The following is a 24,618-nucleotide window of genomic DNA, read 5'->3' on the forward strand; positions in this document are numbered from 1 at the left end:
TCACAAGTATATAATAATAATAAGATAAAAAAATGGTTGTTTTTTAGAAACATTAGTTAGTTTCAAAATTATACTTGTATATATTAAAAAAAAAATATGACTCAAATTAGTTAACTAGCCTAACATCGGCTCTAAACAGGCCAAGCATATTTCAGTATTGTGGATACTGGGTAGCATCATCATTGGCACACACGCAATAGACTTGGTTCATCAGCTTAGAAGAGCCACAGAAACGTTTCTTTCATCAAATATGACTGCTGTCAAAAGTAAATTACAGTCTGAATAAGTACATTTCTGTACTAATTTAGTAAATGTACATAAACACGGTAACAACATTACTACATAATAATATATAGACAATTACATCAGAGCGGGTATAAACGGGCTCCAAAGAGACTGAAATCCCTTGGCTAAACAAATTCTGAAATGCCTGACTCCCTGGCTGTATATCCAAATTAGGCTCCTGTACAACATAAACTAAACCATACAAAATCCCAGCTTGATTCTAACTTGTCTGAGATGACCTAGAAAAACGCAGGTCCATCCAAAACTTTGAAACCTCTTTAGAACTGCAGGACATAACTTTTGTTGAGCTGATTTTAGAATTCTTGTAGATTTAATGATTCTACAACAGATGAGAGTTCTGAATTTGTACAAGGCATGACAGCTTACTTTGCCATGCACCAATCACCTCCCATATCTAAATTTTCATTAGCAAAGCCAAGTTGAGCTGCAAATCCCGAGCTGTGATGTTGCCACCAATGCAGATTAATCCACAACATTTGCATTGAAGCTGAGGAACTTGCCAGAACAAGGGGCAGAAGATTATCTGAGCCATATCATTTCTAAAAGATCAATCCCAGTTTCAAACATCACCCGAACTCTGTTCCTCATTTTCCCTTTCAAAAATCTTAAGGCCAAAACAATAGAATTATTCGGTATCTAGGGGCGAATGAAACTACAGGCCATGAGTTCGACTAGGCAATGTTGAGCGGGGACTAAATTCAACAGAAGGATTTAGCTTTACATGCTCCCGCAAGAGCTGCTTGGATACACGATCAGCCAACACCGTGCGTCCATTACATGGGTTCCCTTGATAGGGTCTTTCTCTTTCGACCTGCTTTATACGGATTTCATTTTCAGAACTCACTAATGTTAAACCATGGGGTCCAGATTGCATCCCTCGAAGAATATTTGGGCTTGGATCATATGGCCCGTTGAGGAAAACACTGTTTGGAGATTTAGGCAATGCACCAAAACCCTCTTGCATATAATGAGACTGATTTGAATGGTGATATGGAATAGCACCACTAGCACCAGTGAGGGGAGTTGATGAGCCCGACGTAGTACGAGGGCTGGATATAGGAGAAGGTGACATCATACCATTCAGGTGCTGAGGTGACCTTGGATGCAACAGTGGGCTACCAATTGGTGAAACGGGACAAGATATGTTCCGCGGAATGTGATACTCACTAAGAACACAAACAATAAAAAAAAAAGGGACCAAAATCAGATCATAATATTACATGCATCATAATATTAAGTATTACTTACTCTCTTTTTTTTCCCATGATCGTGGAGAAAAAAAGATTCAGTTGGTGTCAGAACTCAGTACATAAAAATTGACCAACTGCATGAGCAGAAGTTTAAGAAAAAAGAGTTCAAAAGAAACCTGGAGCGAGGTCGCGCTGGTGAAACCCTGGATGAATGAACAGCAAGTCTTTCTGAGTCCAAGCTGGAAAGGTTCCTCTCAAGTCCAACCCCCTGAAGATGATATATGTGACAAGATGAAACTGAGGTCATCGTAGAATATGTAGATCCACTACATTATTTTAAAAGGCAATAAAGATGTCTGTAATAGGGTCCACAGGGAGACACCATCTATCCAATAAAGAGAGCCAACCATCCATGATAAAATGCACAATCTCTACGAGATGTCCATCAGAAATAAAAATTTTAAAAAATAAGAAACAAATAAGAAACAAAAAAAAAGAGAGAGAGAGAGAGAGAGAGGTGGTGCAGGAATTTCAATCATTTTACGGCAATTTGGATCAGCGAAGGCAGAACATCTAAATAAATGAAAAGGACTAGATAACGACACAGAAAATAATACATACCAAAGACCTCATCCCATTTGAAGCACTAATTGGAGTGTCAGTTGGCTCAGGACTTGGAATAGGCCTCTCCAGAGGAACAGTATTCTTGACAAATGGGTGCTCAAGTAGCTGAGCCGCTGTGCGACGCTGTTGTGGATCTCGCTGCAAACAGAGCTTCACAAAATCTTTTCCTTCATCAGATAAATGATCCGGAATAGCTGGTAATTCTTTGCTGTTACCTATTTTGAACATAGCAGCAACCTGCAAAAATCAGCATCATGTCAATGCAAAGGACACATATACACATTAGTGTTATATGACAAACTGACACAGATGAAGATCATATATAACCCACAAAAAGAATGGAAGCAGTATAAAACAAAATTGGTGAAGATAATAGCTTCAAAACAGATATGATTTGTAAGATCTGACACAGATTAATACAACCATATTGGCATCCAGGAAAGGGTATAACATACCTGGAGTATGCAGTGAAAACATGTGAATTTTCATAAGCAAAAGGCGTGGTTACAAAACTGAAACTCATAATCTAGATCCCACAACAAGCACCCAAAATATATCATAAACAGTTGCAGAGTTAAGGCATTGATGAAGATATTAAGAACATGAGAACCATCAATTGAAGCTCAGCTTAAAGACTAGGGTAGTTTCAAATAACAGACCCAAATTTGAGCATTGAACATACTCCAAACCACCCATCAAGGTCCTCGTTAATTGTCATAAGTGATTTTAACAAAAAAAAAAAAAAAAAAAAAGATATATAACAGGATTTTATCCAAAATTGAGCATTGAACATACTCCAAACCACCCATCAAGGTCCTCTTTAATTGTCATAAGTGATTTTAACAAAAAAAAAAAAAGAAGAAGAAGAAGAAGAAGATATATAACAGGATTTTATTTGAATATCAACTTAGAATAACTTAATTATAAAAGCACAGACCCCTTCATATTGACTCCAAGGTGGTTTGGTTGTTGCCATTTCCAAGACTGTACAGCCAAGGCTCCATATGTCAACAGCAAGGTTGCAACCATTTGAATTTTTTATAACCTGCATTTAAAAAAAAAAAAAAAGAAAAGCTGAGAACACAACGGGAAAACAGCTGAATTTATGGTTGGAGATCACATTCAGATGCTAACCTCTGGTGCCATCCAGTATGGGCTTCCCTTGAATGACAATGGGCACGACTGTCCAGTGATCTGCAAAAACAATCATAAGAAGGGTTTTTAAGTTTCCTACTTTCCTTGGAAACAAAGGTGATCTGAACAACCCTGAATCAACCTAATATGTATTATCTATATTTTTCATGGAATATCCAAAGTGGATACAGTACTTACATGCTTTGCCATACCAAAATCTGCCAACTTAACACGACCATTGGGGTCAACAAGTATATTTGCACCTTTGATATCCCTGAATAAGATAAGGTAAACATGAACAACATAAACTCTTTCCTCCACTGAAATTGCAAAACAGAACTTTATGATACAGAATAGTATCAGACAACTTAAAACATTTGGCTAACAGATTTCACCTATGAACAGTGTTTTTTCCATGGAGGAATGCAAGCCCGGATAGTATTTGTTGGGTATAACTACGTATTGCAAGTTCACCAAGCTGTCCATATTCTTGTAAAAGCTTATAGATAGACCCACCAGACACAAATTCCAAGTATATATACAATTTATCATCAACCTGTAAAAAAATAAAATTAAAAGGTTTTATGAAAATGAAACAATATAGAAATGGTAAAAGTAAATGCTTATAGAGTCACAGTATCTATATCTATACCTAAAAAGGCAACAAAAAAAAAAAGGGGGGGTATCTTCAATTAATGCAAAAATGAAGGGAAAAACAAGTGTACACTCTATAAAATCTAAGAAAACATCTCAGACTTACAGTTTCTGAACCATAATACTGCACAATATTTGGATGTCTAAGACGCCCCAACAAAGCAATTTCCTGCACAAGTGGTGAAAAGAATTATATTAGCAGATAGTCACGTTTTTAATATATACAGGCATACATTTAGAATGGATGGCGGCAGCATACAACTTACAAAATCAAGGGAATACAACAAATGGCGGCAATACTGGCAAAGTTTCAAAGTTGACAACCCAGCATAACAATCTAACACTTATTCACACTTTACATATTAAAAATTAAATAAACAAATAAATCACATTACAGTGAACCTAGCATAATAACCTAAAACCCAGTCCACACAGCACAATTACTCCAGTTTTTTGCACTTTCCTGCACATTTTGCTATATTTTCGCACTTAATTATACATTTTGTGGGTTCAAATGATTTAGGTAATATAACCATTTGGTGCGCCATTAAGCACACCTGTGATGTGCCAGAGATCTTCTAGCTCTTAAGTATTTAAACAAATCTCAGACAAGGGGAAGAAGCTTATGGAAGTAGGCTTACATGAACAGCCACCTAAAGCATCTTACAAACTAGAGATTCCAATTGCACCAAATAAAAATAAATGATGAGTTGATGACCCATATACTTCGTATCAAGCAAGAGAAATAAAAACCTCTTTGTGGCTTGTTCATGCATATTTTCAATGCAGCAAAATACTCTAAGGCTACAATGGGAGAGGAGGCCAAATACCTGTTGAAGCTGCTTAGCACTTTCCTTTGACTTTGGATCATCAGAAAATAGTGTAACCTCCTTCATGGCACACATTTCACCCGTTTCACTGTCATACATATAAATGACTTGATCAGGATATTGTCCTCAATATGTCCAACAATTAATGAATAGAAAAGCAAAAAAAAAAGAAAAAGAAAAAGATAACGATAATTTAGAATTGTAACCACCTATTAAACCCAAGATAGACATGTCCAAATGTTCCTCTACCAAGTAACCTCCCCTTTTTCCAGCGTGAAGTGGGGCTCGGAAGATTCTCTCCTCTAGCTGGGCTTCTTGGAACAGAGGGAGATGTGGCTGCTGAATTTCCATGGGAGAATGGAGAAGGAATTGGAATGGTTACAGGAGGAAGAGGCAAACGATGACTCTGTTGTTTTCCATCATCACCCCAGCTTGCATGCATTTCAGATCCTGAACCTACAGCTCTTGGATGAATAGGAGTCACAGCACCACTTTGAACTCTAGAACTTGGCCCTGGGCTAGTCATTCTCGGACTAGGTATTGGAGAATACTCTGGACTGCCTCTGCTTGGTTGTTGCCAAAACAGCTGACCTGATATATCCCCTCCCATAGAATTATGGCCAGAGTTGTGGCCTGAACCTGGACTAGAGCAGTGACCGGATCCAAGTAGAATAACATCAGGGTAAGGTTTACTAGCCCAGAAGGCAGCGTTCAACACTTGCTCGGAATTGGGAGTTCTTATTGGGCTTCTGGAAGGACTAGACATCGAGCTGTCAGGAGCACTACAAAAAGCACCATGTGGGGGAACCTGCAAATTGGGCACACCCAAAGGCCTTCTTCTTCTTGGGGCAGCACTCGTACTTTGATTGCTCAATGAAATACTAACAGGTCTTTGTGCTTCTACATGATCAATTTGAGGATTTTGAGCAGCTTTGAATGATTGATCCTTGTGCGCACTAGGAAAAAGAAAAATAGTAAATCAAATTGTCAGTTTTCTTTTATATATGTCTTCGTTCTAAAACCCTGGAACAAAGAGAAAAGAATGCCAAAGAAAATCCATAACAAAGGCATCAACGAAGGGAACAGATAAAGTTCATCCTTACCTAGAAGGGCTTCCAGCAGTTGCTCTTGCCCCAATGTCAAGGTCCAACGCTTGGGGACTACATAGCCGCGACTCAGGTCCACTTTCTACAGAGCTCGCACTCGAAACAGAAGCAGTAACCAAATCACTGTCCAACTCTGCAGGATCTGCCCTGCTCCTAATGCAGGAAGGTCTTGGAAGAGGGAGAAATAATGATGACTTGGAGCTCTTTTCTGTTCTCGGTTTTGATGACAAACTAATTCCAGAGTCAGTGCGACTTACATGGGCAGGATGCAGACCAGGAAGTGGAAGTGGCTGGGCATGAGGCCTTTCAGCAAAACTTTGACACCTCCCAACATGTTTAGATTCTTTCGAAGGTGAAGGGGATCTGGACTCCGCCCTAGATTGAGCACCCCTCTCTGAAACTGTATCAATGCAATGTCGACGAGATGCTCCAGAGCTACCATCTAATTTCACATCAGATAAATTTCTGAATTTCCGTCGTATTGCATCAAGGATTGTTTCATCACCAGACTTTTTCTTTGCTTCTTTAGATGATGTCTTCCCCCACCATGAAGGCATAGCTTTGTTTTCAATTAACTAACTAAACCAAGTCAAGGGAAGATTCTCCAGTAACAAGTCCAGTCCAAGTTCATCAAGTTATACAAGTATAAGTTACCATAGTACGTCAACACAATCAATTTTGAGCACCAACATAAACCTCCATAAACACTTCAAGTTGCAGCATTGTTACTGATGGTTGTATTAACTGGATTTGAGTACAAAGTAGAAACAATTTCAAAAGATCACCTGGAAATAACGGGGGGAATAATAGATCAATGACAAACTTCCTTGCTAATGTGAAATACAATTCAGTAATGCAGTTACAATACACACTGCTTGCAAATTAAAATGAAAATATACTAGATCAAACCAATCAGTAATCAACCCTACTATCAAACTGCAAAATCCGGTGAACATGATTTATGCAAAGGCATGGACTATTGATAAAGCTAAAATGAGGAGTGACATTAATATAACTCTTTCCCGATATATCATTCAAAACTTGTTTATCCATTGTCCAAAAATGAAAGAAGCTACCATACTGCTTCTCTCAAAAACAAAACTTAAATTTTATTCATCAACTCCTTACTATATTCTCTATCAACAGGCCAATGGACATCTTAACCAGACACATATTACTATTTCAAGGTCAAGACTATCGATATTCCCTAAGGTAGTGATAGGTACATGCCTACAAATTTAACCAGACGAACCCAAGAAATGGTGACTCTAATTCCTAGAATGGTATCAAGAGTACACTAACAGGAGATCCTCTCCCAAAATGCCTCCCATTAAGTTAGAGATATTCCAAAACTGCTGCCATATAGTCCACATAAGTACATAACCCATAAATACCCACAAGAGTTCTTAAAGATGGGATGATCAACTTATCATCCTTACGGCAAAACCCAAATCGACACCCACCTGAAACCCGGGGTAAGGGAGGCGGGGTGGGACGGGAAAGCTTTACTAGTTTACTCTCCTTGAAGAGTTCAAGAATTGGGTTCTGCGTCACCATATGTGCTGAAAAATTAAAACTTGACTAATTCCACAATTTCCACCCATAACAAATTAACTAAATTCAAAGTTAGGCTAGATTTCTTCAATTATTTCAAGTCCATTGTCAACTCCAATTAATTTTGAAACCAGGTCTCCGATATACCATTCCATAAAAAAATAATTAAAAATAAAAACCTAATCATTGTAAGAATCTAAAGTTCCTAGAACGTCAAAGATAGTCTTCAAATTTTCCAATACTTAAATAAACAAAATTATACGAGTAACTAAAATTACACTGACCCAGAAAATTAAAACCAAATTTAAATAGAATTTCAACATTGAACACTCAAATTATAGCATTTCATATATATAATAAGCTCGATCTGAACACTCCCAGAAATAAAAACAGATCCAAAATCAAACAGCAGTAAATTGAACTTACCAAAAATCAGCACCAAATTGACGACGAATCTCAATCATTCCATTTCCTTAGCTTCAACAAAAACTAACTAAAGCAGTAAACTTTCAAGTCGAAAATTCAAGCAAAATTGTCCACCATTAAAGGCGTTACACTGAAGCAAAAAAATAATAATAATAAAAAAAAAAAATTATTAAAAAAAAAAAATTGTATAATCTGAGAAATCAAGGGTTACAAATCTAGTTGATAAAACTTAAAATTAATTGATTAAACTCAAAAGGGTGTAAATTGAACTGGAAATTCAGCGGAAAATGAAAAATGAAACCCTAGAAATCTTTAGCCAAAAAAATGTAAAATTATAAATTCGGGAAGAAAAAAAAAAACTGAAAGAGAGCAAAAGGATTGACAGATGTAGAGAATATGAAAGAATTTAGAGTGTTTTAGAGAGAGAAAATGAGAAAAGAGGAGAGAGAAAGTGAGTGTTGCGTTGTTTTGTGTCTCCTTCGTTGAGCAATGGAAGTTTTTGTCTGAGCGTTGATTTTCCGCTTTTATTTTGTTTTTGTTTTTGTTTTTTTTAATATTTTTTTTTCATAATTAAGTTTTATATAGTCAAGCTCATCAAATCTTTTCTTCTCATTACCAAAAAAAACATTGATTTTTTAATTTGGGTCCCCTAGATGTCATAAGCAAATGCTTTGGAGGAGAAGTGATGTGACTACAAATTTTAAATGGAAATTGTTGAATAATACATGGAGTATTTAAGTGTGTTTAAGGAGTGATACGATATCTGATCCGAATATGAAAATTCGCAAATGCTTTATATTCAGCAATTTTTTTAGTTGTGTATTTTGCGGGTAACAAGTCAATTTGGCTTTTTTTTTTTTTTTTATGCAAAGCCGGGGGCAAGAAATTAGATTAGAGAAAAATCAAAAGCTAGTCCTACAGTACTTAGCTAATAAGTCACCTGCCCTGTTTACATTCCTACCTTCATGAAAAATTTTGACAGTCTGCATATCCTCAAGCAGGGCCCTGCAACATTTCAGCATATTAAAGTTAATATCCTTAATACTCGAATGAGAAGTGATGAGCTCAATTGCTTGCTTCGAGTCATAGTACACTTCCCCTTCTTCCCAACCTTTGTCCCCGATTAGCTCCAAACTAGCAGTGATGGCAGCTAACTCACCCATACAAGCAGATATCACTTTGCATTTCTGGTAGAAACCCAGAACCCAATTTCCTGCAGAATCTCTTATTACACCAGCAATTCCAGCCCAAGAGTTAGTAGCACTAAACGAGGCATCACAGTTTAATTTGAAAAAAGGGGCAGAAGGGGGGCACCAGCAGACAGATTGAGTGGTATGGGAGGTCAAACCCGAAGAGATCTTCAGAGACGTTTCAAATTCCCAAGCTAAGGCTTGAGCTTCTCTGAGGGAAGTTTCTGAGGGTTGGATTGATTGGTTGAAAATTAGATCATTTCTCTTTAGCCAAATTTTCCAAATGATAAAAGAAAATAGAGTATGCCAGGGAAGTTGTGAAAGAGAAGCAGCAGGGGGTTTCTGAGATAGATTTGTGGACAGCCAAGTTTTTAGGTCAAGAGATAAGAAGGAGATGGGCATGTGGAGTAGATCCCAAACCTCTTTTGCTTGATCACAATCCCTAAGAATGTGGAGAGCATTCTCAGGAGCACTATGACAAAATCCTCCTACACAAAGTAACTTTGTGAGGAAGTCTATCTAAGTAACAAAGCCAAGTAAAAAACTTAATTTTTGGTGCAGTTTTGACATTCCATAACCAGTTCAAAATTTCAGAGAGGTCAGAATTCAAGGGATCGGCACTTTCCAGCAATAAAACAATCTTTGCAAAATCAAACTTGCAATTAGTACTTAGAGTAGAGAAGATGAAGTCTTGACAATTGCCACTAGCACTTGGGATAGGAACACACAAGCAAGCATTGAGAATATGCTCAGGAAGCTCAAAGGAAAGCTTAGAAAAATCCCACTTACAGTTAGACACACAATCCTCAAGCATAATGTCCTCCTCCTCTCTTTGTAAAGGACCATGGATTAAACTTCTAATGGATCCTAAACCCGACCAATTATTCCCCCAAGTGAAAATATACATACCATTCCCCACACCCCATTGGACATTCCTCTTGAAAAAATCCCAGACCTTACCTAGACTTTTCCAAAGATGGGAACCAGAGAAGAAAGATCTAATTTGGCGTTTCAAAATGAAAATTGTTAGTTATGGTTGATTCTATAACCGAATAGTTAATGAATTGAATACATAGGTAAAAAAAAACCACTCAATCATTAGGAAATCAACTTATACAATTTAATGTATTGGGTTCAAACCAAAGTGATACCTTCATGGTTATTGGCTTAAACCTAACATGCAATTTTACGAGTGAAAATAGAATTGATCTTGGACAAGATAGTCAAAATTATTGTATTAAACTAGTTCATATTATATAAGAAAATTCCAGTAACAAATATAGTCAATGGTACAGACAACGGTGCCTACATGCGAATTTGCTTCCGAGGTTGAGTAGTCTCAATTAATTGACTAGTGGTCCATAAAATTTAACGTTGGTTGAGCCTCCTTAAATGGGCTGAGAAGCATGCGGGGAGATCCACATGTACGTGCTTTTTTTTAGAGGATCTAGTTGAAAGATAGCTCGTGTCCAACCTATTTTAGGGAATCGACCAAGAGGTGTCCCAAAGTTTCATTAGAACGTATGATTGGAGCTTTCTAGTTTGGCACGCGTCTTATTATTTGTTTCAGAAACGTTTTGGTGGAAACCAAAATTTTTTAAGTAAAATAGATAAGTTATTTTTTACGAGAAGTATAGTACGTAATTGAAATTTTAAAGGAACATATCTAACAAATGCCACATGGTAATACAACATAACACTAAAAAAAATAAAACAATCTCACACATAAAGCGTTAATGTCAATTAAGAGAAATATAAAACATGTCGATACTGTAATTATTAGCACAAGAGATATGTTTTTTTGTTGTATCCCATATATTGTCCTAAATCATCTTGATCGTCCCTTGCATCCAACTCTCAAATATTGACAAAAATCTCATATATTGTCCTAAATCATCTTGATCTTCCCTTGCATCCAACTCTCAAATTTTGACAAAAATACAAGGTTAGACTTTCGTGTCACATGAAAAAAAGACACATGATTAGAAGGTGACAATATAATTGGATTCACTCGATCATGAAGAAAAAAACTATCAATACATTACATCATCAATTTTATAATAAGTGATGTATAAAGATTATACATCAGCTACTATTCAATACAACTATATTCAAGTAGAAATAATTATATTAGCATTAGTTTCCAAAAGACCAAAAGCGAATTAGACGGCTGTTATTTTTACATAAAAAAAGTTTGACTAAGTGCATGCACTAAACTGATGTAGTTATGTACTATATCAATTATTTGTAAGTCTATCTTGCTTTGATATTTCTATAAGTAAGATCTTAGAACTTTCTTTGAAGATGTTGGCAATGACGACTATATATGTATTTCATTTTTGTATTTTGGTGCAATGTCAAATTTAGATTGTTTGACGATAATACTTCGTACCGGAATATATGGTTTACAATTAGTCTATATCATTATCTTTTATGCCTCTTAATTTTATGCGCACAATAAGAAAAAAAAAATTGTTAAATAAAAAAAAAATTACTCCATATCATATAAATTGTTGTTGAACTCAATATTTACATTGTGCTTTTCTCATATCATTTTATTAAGAAATAAAACTTAAATTAGGGAATACCAAGACTATCTAAGTTAAAAACAACAAAAACATATTGGAAATAGGGCAATTAAGTCAAGGGTATCTCTTCACTTTAAATTTCCTAAACTTATTGAAGCTTATGCCTAATTGCAAGTGAGCAACTTATAAAACTTAATTGAAACTTACTAGAACAAGGGTAGATGATGAGAATCCATCCCATAATTTTCTGGAATCGAAAGGAAGCTCTAACCACTTGAGCTATTCCTCACTCTCTCAATTGTTAATTTATTTTTAAATTTACTCTAATTGTAACTTATTTGAATTGACTTTTTTTTTTTTTAAAAAAAAAGGATGAATAGAACACACCAATTAGATTACTTCAAGATAAGTTAAGTTTACAAAACAAAAAATAAGAGCAAATTGATCTTTGTTAACAAAAAAATTATCTAATTATATATTACTTTTTTTTTTTAATTTAACAAAAAAACTTATCTTATCAACAAAGACTAGTTGGGTATGCATGAATTCATGATACGGACTTACGGTTACGCAACTCGGAATCCATATATGGGCCTTATAAATGGGCTGCAAAGGACTTTATGCAACATAATAAGAGTATATTATCATCACTGGCTTTCTTTTTTATTTTTTTTTTGAGATAATTCAGCCCTACAAATTTGCTGATTATAATATTCTGAAAATTTGATCCTGTCAAAAAAAAAAAAAAAAAAAAAAAAAGTGAAAATTTGATTTTTAAATCAAGAACTCATGATTAGATTAGTATATTACGATTAATAAATCAACTAACCTAATAGCGAAATTATCTTTCTTCTTAAAAGATGTTTCCCATGCATTAACACAAGTTTTAAATGATACAAGAGCTTAAAAACCATTCTTTGAAGGGAATGAAGCCATCCATTATCCTTTATTTTTGTACAAATAATTGATACATAACTGTGTTACAAAACTGAGTAATGAGACTAATGACTCAAATGAGACAAGTCCTATAACAAGCAGGTACTGATGTACTATATACAACTCTTTTGTACACGATTTCGTATCATAGGCACATAGAATAGTTCATCCTTCTTTGAAATTGCATTAATAGAAAGAGTTTTGTTGTGTAAAGTTACAAAGTTGAAGAACTAATAGCATCAACCTCTGATCAGAATCAAGCCTATAGCTGTGACAATAAGTGTGGATGGAACTCCAAATTTAAGGTGTCTCCAGAAAGTGAGATTGTATCCCAAATAAGGGGCTTGTCGAGCCTGTTCGCACACGATTAAGTTGGCTGCTGATCCTAGTAATGACAAGTTTCCTGCCACAGTGCTTACCCAAGCTAAGATCAACCATGCTTTTCTCTCTTCTGATGCAGATATTGCTGCTGCAGATGCTGCTACTTGTCCTCCTAGCAGCAGAACTGTAAACAATATACAGTATTATGAATAACTCGAACCATATTCTTATCTAAAATGCTATCTATACATAATACATACCCTGCAGGGTTCACAACAAGGCATTCCACAATCAAGGATGCTATATTAGTATGCATATGTAATCACGTAGAAACGGAAATTTTCTGAGCAGTCTGCATCAGATTTATACTGTGAATCTGTGATCTAAGCTCGTTCAGTTTGTGACTTTTGTCAATAACAACATAAGGTTGACAGAATGCAATTTGCGAGTAGCTAATTTGAGCAACAATTCACAATTGTCATTTATTTCACAGATAATAATACTAAAAATTCGAAAGCAAAATAAAAACACAGGCTGATGGAGAATAAGAAGCTTAAATAAACTAAAGGTTTCTGGAGTAAAGGCTAGTCAAGAAAAGTTAGACAACCACGCTGTCATTACAGCTTGTGTTATAGCATTATATCGTGTTTAGCATAGCATTATATCGTGTTTAGGAAACTATTATAGCTTATGTTACTATGCTAAGTTGCTGAATACAACCAAAGGTCTATTCCTCCAACTCGATGATCTTAACCACGTATGAATCACCAAGCTTTTGGCAAATGACAACTTGATCATGTGATTTGACGATTCCCAGTGCCTTCCCATGTTCTATTGCAGCCTTCAAGACAGTTTCGTTGGTCGCACTAGTTGAGTCAGCTGGGTGTCCAGGATCAGCAAGCATGGGGAAAAGGCCTCTAACTATCAATGACTGCCTTGCTTCAAAGAGACCAGTAATACTCCATTTTAGTTGTTTGGTCTTAACACGAGGGATCACAACAGAGAGAATTGGCATTGGTGGCCGATATTTTGCAAGCAACCTTGCAGCCTTCCCAGAAGAAGTGAAGCAGATGATCACAGACGCCTTTGCCTTGATGGCAGCACTCACTGCAGAACCACTGATGGATTCAAGGTGAGACATTGTCTCTCCTGCATACTTAAAAGCTTTCTTGAAGTATCGTTCTTGATTGAAAACCTTTTCAGCCTCAAAACAAATCCTGTCAACAGTTCTAACAGCATCAACAGGATATAAACCTCGGTGTGTCTCAGCTCCAAGAAGAATTGCATCACTACCATCTAATACAGCATTAGCAACATCAGTTGCCTCAGCACGCGTAGGTCTGAGGTTATTGGTCATACTATCAACAACACTAGTAACAACTGCAGGCTTCCCTGCCATATTGCATTTGTGTATAGCAGCTTTCTGAAACAAGAAAACCTTATGAGGAGGAAGATCTATGCCTAAGTTACCGCGAGAAACAACAATTCCATCTGCTTCTTGTAGTATTTCATCAAAATGTGTCAAACCCTCTACATTATCAATCTTGGCATATATCTGAGTCTGACTGAGATCACCTAAACTCGATAAAAGATCCCGTGCTTGGCGAACATCTTCTGCATGACGAGTATATGACAGTGAAAGAATGTCGATCTTGTTTTGGACACCCCAAGTTCTTATAACCTCCTTATCCTTCTCTGACAAAGTAGGCTTATCAATACGAACTTGTGAAGCGTGCAAAGTAAAGAGAGTTCCATCCAATATTGCAGAATTATTGATCACACAGACCACATCATCCCCTTTCACATCAGATACCTGCAGCCAAACAGATGTAGTTTCGCTTCCATTGAACAAATATTTACCAATAAAGATCATATCTCCCTTCTTCACCGCCTTTGCGAGTCCATTAAAGTTTATAGGCAACAGTTCCGAGGAGGCTTCTGTTCCGAGATCAGGCGTAAGTGTAACAGCATTGTTTTCCTCAAGAGAGATTTCTTTCCCAGTCTTGTTAATAATTTGCAACTCAGGCCCAACTGTCTCGAGCATGACAGCACAGAGTTTGTTAGTAGTCCTAGCAGCGGCCTTTAAATTCTCAAGAGTCTTACGATGAGTATCCGCGTCTCCCCATGAAAAATCAAATCTTGCCACTGACATCCCAGCCTTTAGCAAACTGGAGATAACTTCAACAGATTCGGACCGTGGACCAAGAGTTCCTACAATCTTTGTCAATGCAGGGAAAAACGAAGATTTCGATGGCTCGAGAATTGATGCCATCCTGATAGGCTCTTCAAGGAGCAAATTGGTGGAAGGCATGATCGAGGGAGAAAGAAAGGGGTCTGTGGGAGAAGGGAAAAACGGCCTAGGTTTTTTTTTTTTATGAAATAATATCTCTTGCTAATGGAGTAATATTTATAGGATTAAGAGCATAGGTTACAAACGGTACTACTATAGCTTGGAAAACAAGGCCTAAACTTTCCTAAACGGCTAAACCTACTAGAAATCTAATATATATTATACTTCTTTAAACAAGATATAAATCTTCATATATATGGAAAGTATTTTATATTTTTCCAATCCTAATATAATGACCACATTAAAAGGGTGCACTTAGGGACGGAGAGAGTAATTAAAAATCTGACCATCCGAAGCACAGCTAGAATTCAGAAACAGAAAACTATGTGAATCTGTGATGCTTCTGCTACAATAATAGTTACCGAAAACTCAATAAGGATGCAGTGTAACCCTTTGCTTTTGCTAGAAACTTAAGTAAGGCTAACATAACCCTAGTACACAAGATTCAAATTTTAAAACAAATACGAGAATAAGGAAGTAGAAAGTCATACCAGTTGGAACATTTGATACTAAGTTTGAGAGGACAAGAATGACCAGCGCAAGAACTGCAATTCCACCAACACGATCAACCTGAGAATGCGGCTCCATGATGTCCCATACTTTGCCAGGAATGCCAGTCTTGTTGAAGCCATCAACCGTGATGAACATTCCACAAAAGAATATCAGAAGTGAATATGAGACCTGGTTGAGAAGTTAGAAACAGGTCAGAATTCAAAGAATGCAACCTACAAATTTCAGTTAAAATTCACTCCAATAGCTAAGAGTCCGTGTAAACTTGAATTCAGAAATTGTAACCTTCTCTAGTGAGGGGCGAGCATCCTTGAAGTCGAGAACTACAAGAGCTAGTGCAGCAGTGATCGCAGTCCACGACATATTTAAACCACAGAGCAGAGCAATTAGCATGCCTAAGGTTACAAGATAAACACATATCTTCCAAATTGTGTGCTTCCACTTTTCACTAACTACTTTCCCACTTAAGAACAGCTTCAGTTGTGTAATGAACTCTCCCTTTACTGTTTCAGGAGTCTCAGCTTGGATTGTTTCATCGACCACCATGTCCTTAGATGCATCTGACATTCTTGAAGACTCGAAACTGTGAAATTCAGTATCAGAAGATAACCGATTTCTTAGATTATCTGCATGATCTGAATGTCCTCTTACACTAGGGGAACTATGGTTATCCAATACTATAGAATTGGAAGGAGACAAATGAGATGACATTGTTGCAGGTGAAAATCGATGAGAAGTATATTCTCCTTCATTAACCACCTCAGGAGCAGCATCTTCCTCATCCTTGTGAACTGACAACAGCTTCCAAAACATGCCTAATACGATCAAGGCGTTAACCAAAACACCCACAAGCATAGCCGGTAACAGTCCTACTAAAAACGTTCCGAATGATATCTTACTTAGAACAGCTATAACAAGATTTTGGGGGTTACCAATTGGTGTTGCAGAAGATCCAATATTTGCACTAGAAGCAAGAGCTAGTAAAAAGGGATGAGGGGGCAAATTGTGTTGCCTAGCAATCTTCAATACAAACTCAGTCAGAACTACACAAGCTGTATCATTTGTGAAGAAAGCACTAGAAAGAGCAGATATCAGACAGATTCTGAAAATCAAGTCCTTAGGTCCTCTACTTTTCCATTCAACCAATTTACCCAAGTATTTGAACATATCAGCTCTTTCAAGATAAACACTAACTACCATTGTGCCAAACAGAAGCCCAAGTATCGGAAGATCGATTGCAGCATATGCTTGATCCGGGGTTATAACTCGAAAAATTACCATAAGCATGGCTCCCAGGAGTGTTCCTGCTGTTCTTCCAATGGGTAGAAAAGGGACTGCAGGGAAAACTGCCATTACCCAAAAGACTGCAAAGGCAATTGACCCTAAAACCACCTTGACTGTAGGAGCCAAAGCCATTTTTGCTGATCTAACAAACTCTTGCTACTAACTCTTATCCCCAAATGTTCAAAACATGATGATCACAACTTCTTAGTTCAATTCACAGTTAGCCTGAAAACAGAAAGCAAATTAAAGCACTATATTGGATCATAATCACTCCACATATTAAAGTCAACGTTGTGACATGCAATGCTGACAATCATTGACAGAAATAAGTCTTATAATAATAGTATAGAAGAGAAATCTATAGTATTGGTAATTTCCCAGATTGATTCGTTTCACACACATGAATAATAAAACCGTTAACGAGTCAATATCTGTAACACATTACAATATCAATTCCAGTCAAATTATTACACCATATAACCCTGAAATTCTGAATACACATCTGGGGAAACGTTGCTGCACCATTCAAAATTATTAAAAAAGAAATATGATCTTAGTAACTTGTACAAAGACTTTCTAGCTGAAATTTGAAAAACCAAGAAATACCCAGATCAAAAAATTCAATTTTTTTAAAGCAGCAAAACTCAAAGTATTCACAAAAGTAGGATTCAACAAAGAATCTCACCTGCAAGTCTGCAACAAAGAAGCCAGGCACAAACTAAGTTTTCTCAGACGAACAAAAGTCAACACTGTAGTATATTACTCAGTATAAAGTTGGCAAAAATCAATGAAAAGTGATTAATCAGCATTTTATGAAGATAAATTCAACTGAACCTGTGACACTTTCTTTTGATGATTAAATAAATATAGGTTGATTGTTTTATATGGGTGTAACTATAAAATTATACTCACTTTACTTGTGACAGATCTTGTGGTGGGGCAGACCACAGAGAAGAGAGAGAAAGAGGTTGCAATTTTTGCATATTGCATAATCTAAGCCACATGTTCAATGTAACAAATGATGAAGCTTGAACATAAGAAGCAACTGATTGAATTGATTACTTTTTTTTGGGGGCTAAATCCAGATTTGGTTTATTGTTGATTTCAGCAGTTGTAAAAGAAGTCACGCCATTTTGAGAACTGTTAGGTTGTGAATAAGAAAGGGGTGGATAAGGTTTGCAAATTACAGCAATCGGATTTATTACATTGAAAAACGTTCTTTAAACGATTTTTTTCTTCTAATAACCCGTGTTTTATTTTTTGGGTAACCCTTTCTTGGACTTGTTGCATACACTTGTATAGTTGTAAACACGTCAATTTCTTTCAAAATTTAGATTAATTTTTGGGATCAAGATAAACCCCGTCTTTTTCTATCTTGAAATTTTGTGATATACTAATATGGTTCAAGAGTTGTACTTGACTCCCTTCACCATTTTCTTTCAACAAGCAGTAACAAGAGGATTTTGTTTAAGGTTTTGGCAAATCGGCCAATCCTTGAGCTGATGTCTATTTGTGCTATTTACCTTACTAGATACTACAATCCCATAAGCATCTGTGTCACTGTGTGAACGCTAGCTAGTGTCTAGCATTAAGGCCACACCAATGAGTCGAGTTGGCGGCCAACATTATTGAGGCCTAATGAAGCATTAGCAACAAGGCTATAATGCTAAGCTCTTCATAATTATTGTCAATCGCCGTTGTAACTTGTGAAGCATTTGTTGCCGGTGATTATTTTGTACCTATTGACTTTGAGCGTTGTCTCGTGGATCATAGATAGCTATCTTTTGGAATGAGACAAGCTATTGTTTTTTTTTTTTTTTGACAGGAGAGACAAGCTATTGTTGAATTATACGGAGTTGAATAAAAGTAAAGAACGCGTGTTGCTAAAACTTACATACAAATTCATTGTCATTCTTACTATCTATAACCGCTTATCAATTGGGCATTAGAATCGGGATTATAAACCCTGCTTTTGACCTGTGTATGCAGTATGCACAATTGCACATCATCAGCGTGTTATATGGCTTAACGAACTAAAATGCTCAACCTGCTGATACAGAAATTACTAGCCTAAAGCATAATTAAACAGAAAAAACATAACGTAATTAAAAATGAGGCTCAAGATCAGATTTGCTTGTATCATTTGATACTTGTCAATCTTCATGACTGGAAAAAGACTTGCAGTACAAAACTAGGATCATAATTCAGAAAGTCAATTGCTACCTCTTTGGTGAAAAAACAAATACAATCCCAGATATGTCAGCCACTGTTCACTGCCTCTAGATGAAATTATTAACCTGAGGGATTTACACATTCTCAAGGGAGATAGGCTCATAAGCCCCAGCCTATCGCTGCATGAAATTTCTATCGCGCTCGCGTTAGAATCCATTTTATTTTTACATCTGATTATACAGTTCAAATCTTTTGCTAAGTAACAAAATGTAATTAAAAAAAAAAAAAAAAGGGGGTATCAGATTCTAACCCAACACTTGAAATTCTCCAAACTTATCTGACGAGAATAAATTTAATTAAAATAAACAGAAAAGAGCCTTAAAATCTACAGTATCTAAAAGAATAAGTTGAATAAAGACCAACATTTCCAGAAGCACGTTCCGCAGTCACTAGTATAGTTAAAAAAAAAAAGATGGGCCAGCTAAATTTTTATTCTCTTTCCAGGATACAGCCTGTAAGTAAAAAGAAACAGTGCATCTGGTCCAGATTCCAGACAGCATAACAAAAGTTGCTAATATCAGACAAAACTCTCAATCCAAATCTAGTGTCATTCATCTAATGTAATGTAAAGGGCTCATTTTCAGTGCAAACTGCAGTTTGAATCTAGCTAATCTCCCTTTCGAATCATACTTTGGGCATGGTCTGCTCCGATCTTTCCTTTGTTATGTAAACCAAGATAAAGGCGTCTGCAACTTTTGTTACGACACCTTTTGGCAATTATGCTTATAAGCTACCAACATGCAATTATTGACTTAAAAGTCTTAAACAAACAACCAATACAAATAGCTCGCACTAGGCACTACCAACTAGTCAAAGAAGCCAACAACAGCCGTTTGGCATTCTATACCTTTCATCTATAGCTTAACTAATTGAAATATTATGAATAATCTATTGCTTAACTAACTGAATTGTGAAAAGAGAATATTGCATGAACAATAGGTTGTCCAACTGAAGTTCATGATGGATTCTCCCTTCACACCTGAAATATTTGTGTGCTAGTTTCAATCAATGAGTTATAAAATTAAATCTGACACTTCAACAGGCTAAAAAACAGATGAGGACATCAGACATGAGATTCGTGAGATTTTTCCCTTGTGTAATTTTATCCATATTCATACCCCGGACATGCATCTTTTTTGTGAGTTGTGACAATCAAACTGTTTGAAAGCATGTGTTTCATTGTGCTGCTGAAGGACAAAAAAGTAGCAAATGAAGACCAGATTTAATACTTAGTCAGGGTAGCATATAACTATGCTGGTAGAATTTTAGCAGTAGCTATGTAATTGGATTGAATAAAGTTATGATCATTCTCACTGAATGATAAAAATACATACATTTATGAAGTCATGCTAATAACAAAACCCTATTTTATGTATGACATCGGGATAAGTGATACGAAGTAGAATAGGAAATAATTGTAATACCAAAAGAGCACCAACCTATTTATCATGCCTGGAAACATTGTGCAAATGCATCATCCACAGATTCATTGATCAGTGCACCATTATCAGCATTTGTCAGGCTGCAAAAGAACGTATCTTTGTATAAACATTTGACTTGATTCGTTTCTGTTGCTTGACTGTCTGGGATTGTATATTCAGCACTAAATGGAGGACCAGAAAAGTTACAAGCCATGCATTCCGGTGAGAGAATGTCAACTGACTCCTGGCTGAAGCAATGGAAAGAAAGACCAGTTGTTTTGAGCCCCAATTTCCTTCCCAACATTCTCATCAGCCCACCATTCCGAGCTAAGATTTGAATTACCAGTGGATTCTCTGTTGCTACTGTCGAAATTGAATTCTTTAACTGATCCAAGAGAAAGAGAGGATTTCTTGTGTTGACAATCTTTTGTTACATCTGAAGTTGACTCATGGGTTTCACTTAAGACCTCATGAGAACAGAGACAACAATTTTCAACTTTGTGGGAGGCTTCATTAATTCTTGTGTATTGGTCCCTTGTTTTATACTGACCTTCCGTCACTTTCTTTTCAAAATATGTCGAAACATCTTCCCGGCAAAGCTCAAAGGAAACTCTGTGATCAATGAGAGCCTCGGCAATAGGGGATCCAGTTTCTGAGTTAGCAAGTGATGCCACCTCTGAGATTTGATTTTCCAGAAGTAGACCATCATAGGGTGCAAATCCTGCACCATCTGGAGTAAGAGAACCCGATCCTAGTCTTGAGCCCCATTTACGAGTAGAAAAACTCTTTGAGTCGAACAACTTGGAAGCATCTACCATTCGGAACTCAAGCACTGGACGCCTATCAAAATAAGGAGAAGATGTGCCAGATGCTGAATTTGCCGAGCCAGGAGATATGAGATGATGAACTTCATAGCAGGATAATGCAAGTTTGTGATTAGTCCCACTGTTCCTTTTCGAACGCTTGAGTGATGAGGTGAGCAATTGGGCAAATGGAACTTCAGGTGATGATGGAGTGGTAAACTGCACAGGTTCAGGAGGGGGAGTCACAGCAGCAGTGGATGGCTCAGAGGTAAAAGCAGAAAATACAGGGGGTGAGACTAGTTGAGTCTCATGGGCATAGGGACCAATGGTAAACATATGAGCATTCCCAGAACAGGAAAAGGCATTTGCAGAAAGGGGAGTTACGGTAAGCAATCCACCAGGTGAGTGAGTTGCAGTTGGTGGATCTGATTGCAGAAAAGAAGTTGGAGAGGATGGGGGCGCAATAAACGGAAGTACTATGGAGGTTGAAGGGTTTGGGTTGTCGGTAATGGCCTCTGTACTCTCAGTAACAGTGGGCTCTGGGACAAGGGTTGCATGGCTTATCCTCTTGCTGGTTTTAAGAGACCCAAAGCACCAGTAAAGATTCCAACAGCTTCCCCATCTTCTCTTCTGTAATAATTAACCAAGATTGTTATTAGATTTCTATAGTACATGCTGTGCATCAAATGTGGAAGATATATGAGCTAACAACAAATCCAAGCACTGAGAATGAGGATCAACTTGTTATTATTAAAAGGGGATTATTCTAACTCCAGCTATCAAGATCATGAAAATCAATGCATTGTAGCTTTACCATTTCTCTAACTTTGACACATTGAACAAAAGGGTGAAATTAATTATTGATACATCAACAAAATTAAGAGCAAATTCTGAAGTGAAATAATCATCTTCATGAGATCCATATGTTTGCATTATCAATAACTGACAAGACTTGTTAGACAGAAGCACTATGTTCAGCAAAACCTTCACATAAACCCCAGATACTCATCCCATACTCAGCAAATAACACTGTTAGGAAGACTTATCTAATGTTCATGTATTGCAACTATAGCTTTTATGCATCATCCAAATGTCTAAACTTTCTATAAATGCTTCAAAAATCAAGTGACAGAACGAAAGAGGATCTAGCAAGAATGCCCTGGTTCTGCTAACCGAAAATAGGACTCTCAGAATTCAGAAATTTAGAGTGAGATATATTAGTTCAACCTTTCCTCCAAGATAACAAAATGACTTGTCTACTGTCCTTCAGTCTTGCAAAATCGTTCTCCAAAACTCCAACATATGTTACCAGGAATTGCCTAGTTTGCTAAGATTGCCCAGTCAAATATTCCAGCATGCCAATCACACTAAAATTTGATCAAAATACCTTAACTCCAAGTAAAATCAATTATAGTCTTCGCAACTTCCACTCAAAGGCTAGTAGAAATACTACATTTCTTTAAAATATCCTTGCTTCCTTCCTACTAGTCATCCTGAAATTTCATAGTTGCTGGACTTCCAGCTTGCACAGCTCATGTGCATGATTTGCATAACCCATCTCACAAACAATATAGCTCATCATATTCCAAAACAAGCTAAGCTTTCTCATATATAATTAATAAACCAATTTTAAAAAGTCCACAGTTCCTATTTTATTTCACATTTTGACATCTACCCACCTAATAATAACTCAACGAAACATGGTTTCACATTTATTCCGTAACCTGTATCTATTTCATGTGGGTCGATTATCTAGTGGGTAAACGAAGATTTTCCCAAAATTCGTAAAACATCGGTACTCTTCCCGATGTAACTTATAGTTATCTTACTTTTAAGTTTTAACACAAGTTCCCCACACTCCAACCCCTTTTTCATGAAATCCAACAAATTCAAAAGCAGCATAATTTCGCAATGAAAATGAAATTTACACCTTTTTCACTAACAGAAAAGCTAGTTAACTAACAAAGTAGATTAAACCTTAAAAAGTAGCTAATCATACTTAATTCAACCCTGACTAAAATTACCAAAAGGTACAAAGACATCAACTTCTAGAATACTCCACAATACCTTAATTCAACCTTTTTTGTGGTAAATCGCTAATTTATCAACAAAATTGTGCTTATATTTAACAATTAAACACACAAAATTCTCAATTATAAAAATTCCAAAATTAAAACTATGAGTCTATGAACAACTACCTGAAGTGAACCAGGTTGTACACGGCTCTCAGCGGAGACGATCGCGGCGGCGGCGGCGTTCACAGTATCCACGCTATTATTAACTCTCGCCATCATATCATCGGAAAACCACTAATAAACCGGAAAACAGCTTAACTACTCCAGAAAGTCACCGGAAAACCACCTGAAATTCAGTAATAGCGCCAAAAAAAACAGGAATTCAAGATCTACAATCCAGGAATAATTCAACCAGCGGCGATCACGAAAAAAGCACTAAATTTCTGGAATAAATTCCCAAAATTTGAGCATAAAACAAGGAGATCAAAGTAAAAGCGTCTCCAAAATTACTAAGAAAGCGTATATGATTTTTCGGAATAATCTCTATGAGATTTTTTAATTTATTTTTCTCTCTCTAGTTGGAAAGTAAAATGAAATGATTCGTGAATTATTAAAAAAAGGCGAAGTGTATATGTAAACTTGTAAATTTTGTTTTGGGAAATATTTAATTACATGGATATATCTATTTATATGAGCTGCTGTTGTGCCTGTTATTCTCTTGTGCTTTGGTGGTTCCGTGTGCAAGATAACGGATTATTCGGAAGCATGTCTTTCAATTACTATTATGCCCTTTGTGAATTCGGATGTTTGGGTCAGATTCAGTAAAGTCGGGATGGGTTGACTCTTTTTTTTTTAACTTTAATCAAGCTAAATTATTGTGTTAAGACAAATGAAATTAAAATTTGGTTTTTTCGGATCGAGTTGGTTTCTGTTTCCTCGGTGAGCCCATGTAATATATCATGGTCTTGGTTTCTAAATAGTTACAACACTTGTATTACTTGGTCATTCTTTCAATATTTGCAATGATTTGTACTTAAATAACTTCATTAACATTAGACTTTGGTTACACACTGAATTTTAATTTTCATTTACTAACAACTTATTCTTATAAAACCCGAGTAAACACACGTGTTGCGATTATTTTATAATGAATGTAGTATATCTTGAGCTATTTCATGTATTTCCCATCTTAATATAATAACAT

General features: G+C 36.4%; 4 protein-coding genes and 1 pseudogene across 5 annotated transcripts; all 5 read right to left on the reverse strand.

Moving 5' to 3' along the window:
- Nucleotides 1-222: 222 nt before the first annotated feature.
- Nucleotides 223-8,357, reverse strand: LOC145631527 (mitogen-activated protein kinase kinase kinase YODA-like). The gene is made up of 12 exons (XM_081683630.1): nt 7,825-8,357; nt 5,842-6,629; nt 4,948-5,694; nt 4,739-4,826; nt 4,015-4,077; nt 3,650-3,810; nt 3,453-3,528; nt 3,255-3,314; nt 3,058-3,165; nt 2,118-2,357; nt 1,673-1,764; nt 223-1,472 (listed from the first exon to the last, which is right to left on the reverse strand). The coding sequence occupies exons 2-12, from the start codon at nt 6,399-6,401 to the stop codon at nt 959-961; spliced, it is 2,709 nt and encodes a 902-aa protein (XP_081539756.1). The 5' UTR covers nt 6,402-6,629; nt 7,825-8,357; the 3' UTR covers nt 223-958.
- A 369-nt stretch (nt 8,358-8,726) lies between these two features.
- On the reverse strand, nt 8,727-9,828 carry LOC145631322 (uncharacterized). Its single transcript, XM_081683400.1, has 2 exons — nt 9,593-9,828; nt 8,727-9,456 (listed from the first exon to the last, which is right to left on the reverse strand). The coding sequence occupies exons 1-2, from the start codon at nt 9,826-9,828 to the stop codon at nt 8,727-8,729; spliced, it is 966 nt and encodes a 321-aa protein (XP_081539526.1).
- Nucleotides 9,829-12,445: 2,617 nt separating this feature from the next.
- LOC145630074 (silicon efflux transporter LSI2-like) lies at nt 12,446-18,148 on the reverse strand. 2 transcript variants are annotated; one of them, XM_081682316.1, is made up of 4 exons: nt 17,856-18,148; nt 15,945-17,168; nt 15,641-15,830; nt 12,446-12,983 (listed from the first exon to the last, which is right to left on the reverse strand). In XM_081682316.1, exons 2-4 carry the CDS (start codon nt 17,073-17,075, stop codon nt 12,718-12,720), a joined length of 1,587 nt encoding a protein of 528 aa, XP_081538442.1. In that variant the 5' UTR covers nt 17,076-17,168; nt 17,856-18,148; the 3' UTR covers nt 12,446-12,717. The 2 variants fall into 2 exon arrangements, with proteins under 2 accessions (XP_081538442.1, XP_081538441.1); XM_081682315.1 differs by having other exon boundaries at nt 17,629-18,148.
- LOC145630073 (pyruvate kinase 1, cytosolic pseudogene) lies at nt 13,369-15,593 on the reverse strand (annotated as a pseudogene).
- A 2,279-nt stretch (nt 18,149-20,427) lies between the features above and the next one.
- Nucleotides 20,428-24,089, reverse strand: LOC145631529 (uncharacterized). Its single transcript, XM_081683634.1, has 2 exons — nt 23,598-24,089; nt 20,428-22,029 (listed from the first exon to the last, which is right to left on the reverse strand). The coding sequence occupies exons 1-2, from the start codon at nt 23,691-23,693 to the stop codon at nt 20,830-20,832; spliced, it is 1,296 nt and encodes a 431-aa protein (XP_081539760.1). The 5' UTR covers nt 23,694-24,089; the 3' UTR covers nt 20,428-20,829.
- Nucleotides 24,090-24,618: the final 529 nt, after the last annotated feature.

Source organism: Chenopodium album, chromosome 5 (assembly GCF_948465745.1).
Source record: "Chenopodium album chromosome 5, dcCheAlbu1.1, whole genome shotgun sequence".
In the NCBI taxonomy this organism is placed as follows: domain Eukaryota; kingdom Viridiplantae; phylum Streptophyta; class Magnoliopsida; order Caryophyllales; family Amaranthaceae; genus Chenopodium; species Chenopodium album.

Bases quoted from the DNA above. Each gene is read 5' to 3' on its own strand.
- LOC145631527 (XM_081683630.1), bottom strand. From the start codon at position 6,401: ATGCCTTCATGGTGGGGGAAGACATCATCTAAAGAAGCAAAGAAAAAG. The intron at 4,827-4,947 runs GTGGTTACAATT...TATGTATGACAG, and splicing joins GTCTATCTTGGGTTTAATAG to TGAAACGGGTGAAATGTGTG. The intron at 3,166-3,254 runs GTTAGCATCTGA...TTTTAAATGCAG, and splicing joins CATACTGGATGGCACCAGAG to GTTATAAAAAATTCAAATGG.
- LOC145631322 (XM_081683400.1), bottom strand. From the start codon at position 9,828: ATGCTTGAGGATTGTGTGTCTAACTGTAAGTGGGATTTTTCTAAGCTT. The intron at 9,457-9,592 runs GTTATGGAATGT...CCACATTCTTAG, and splicing joins CTCTCTGAAATTTTGAACTG to GGATTGTGATCAAGCAAAAG.
- LOC145630074 (XM_081682316.1), bottom strand. From the start codon at position 17,075: ATGGCTTTGGCTCCTACAGTCAAGGTGGTTTTAGGGTCAATTGCCTTT. The intron at 15,831-15,944 runs GTTACAATTTCT...CTTCTCAACCAG, and splicing joins CTCGCCCCTCACTAGAGAAG to GTCTCATATTCACTTCTGAT. The intron at 12,984-15,640 runs GTATGACTTTCT...TATTGTTTACAG, and splicing joins AGTATCAAATGTTCCAACTG to TTCTGCTGCTAGGAGGACAA.
- LOC145631529 (XM_081683634.1), bottom strand. From the start codon at position 23,693: ATGATGGCGAGAGTTAATAATAGCGTGGATACTGTGAACGCCGCCGCC. The intron at 22,030-23,597 runs GTAGTTGTTCAT...TAATTATTACAG, and splicing joins TACAACCTGGTTCACTTCAG to AAGAGAAGATGGGGAAGCTG.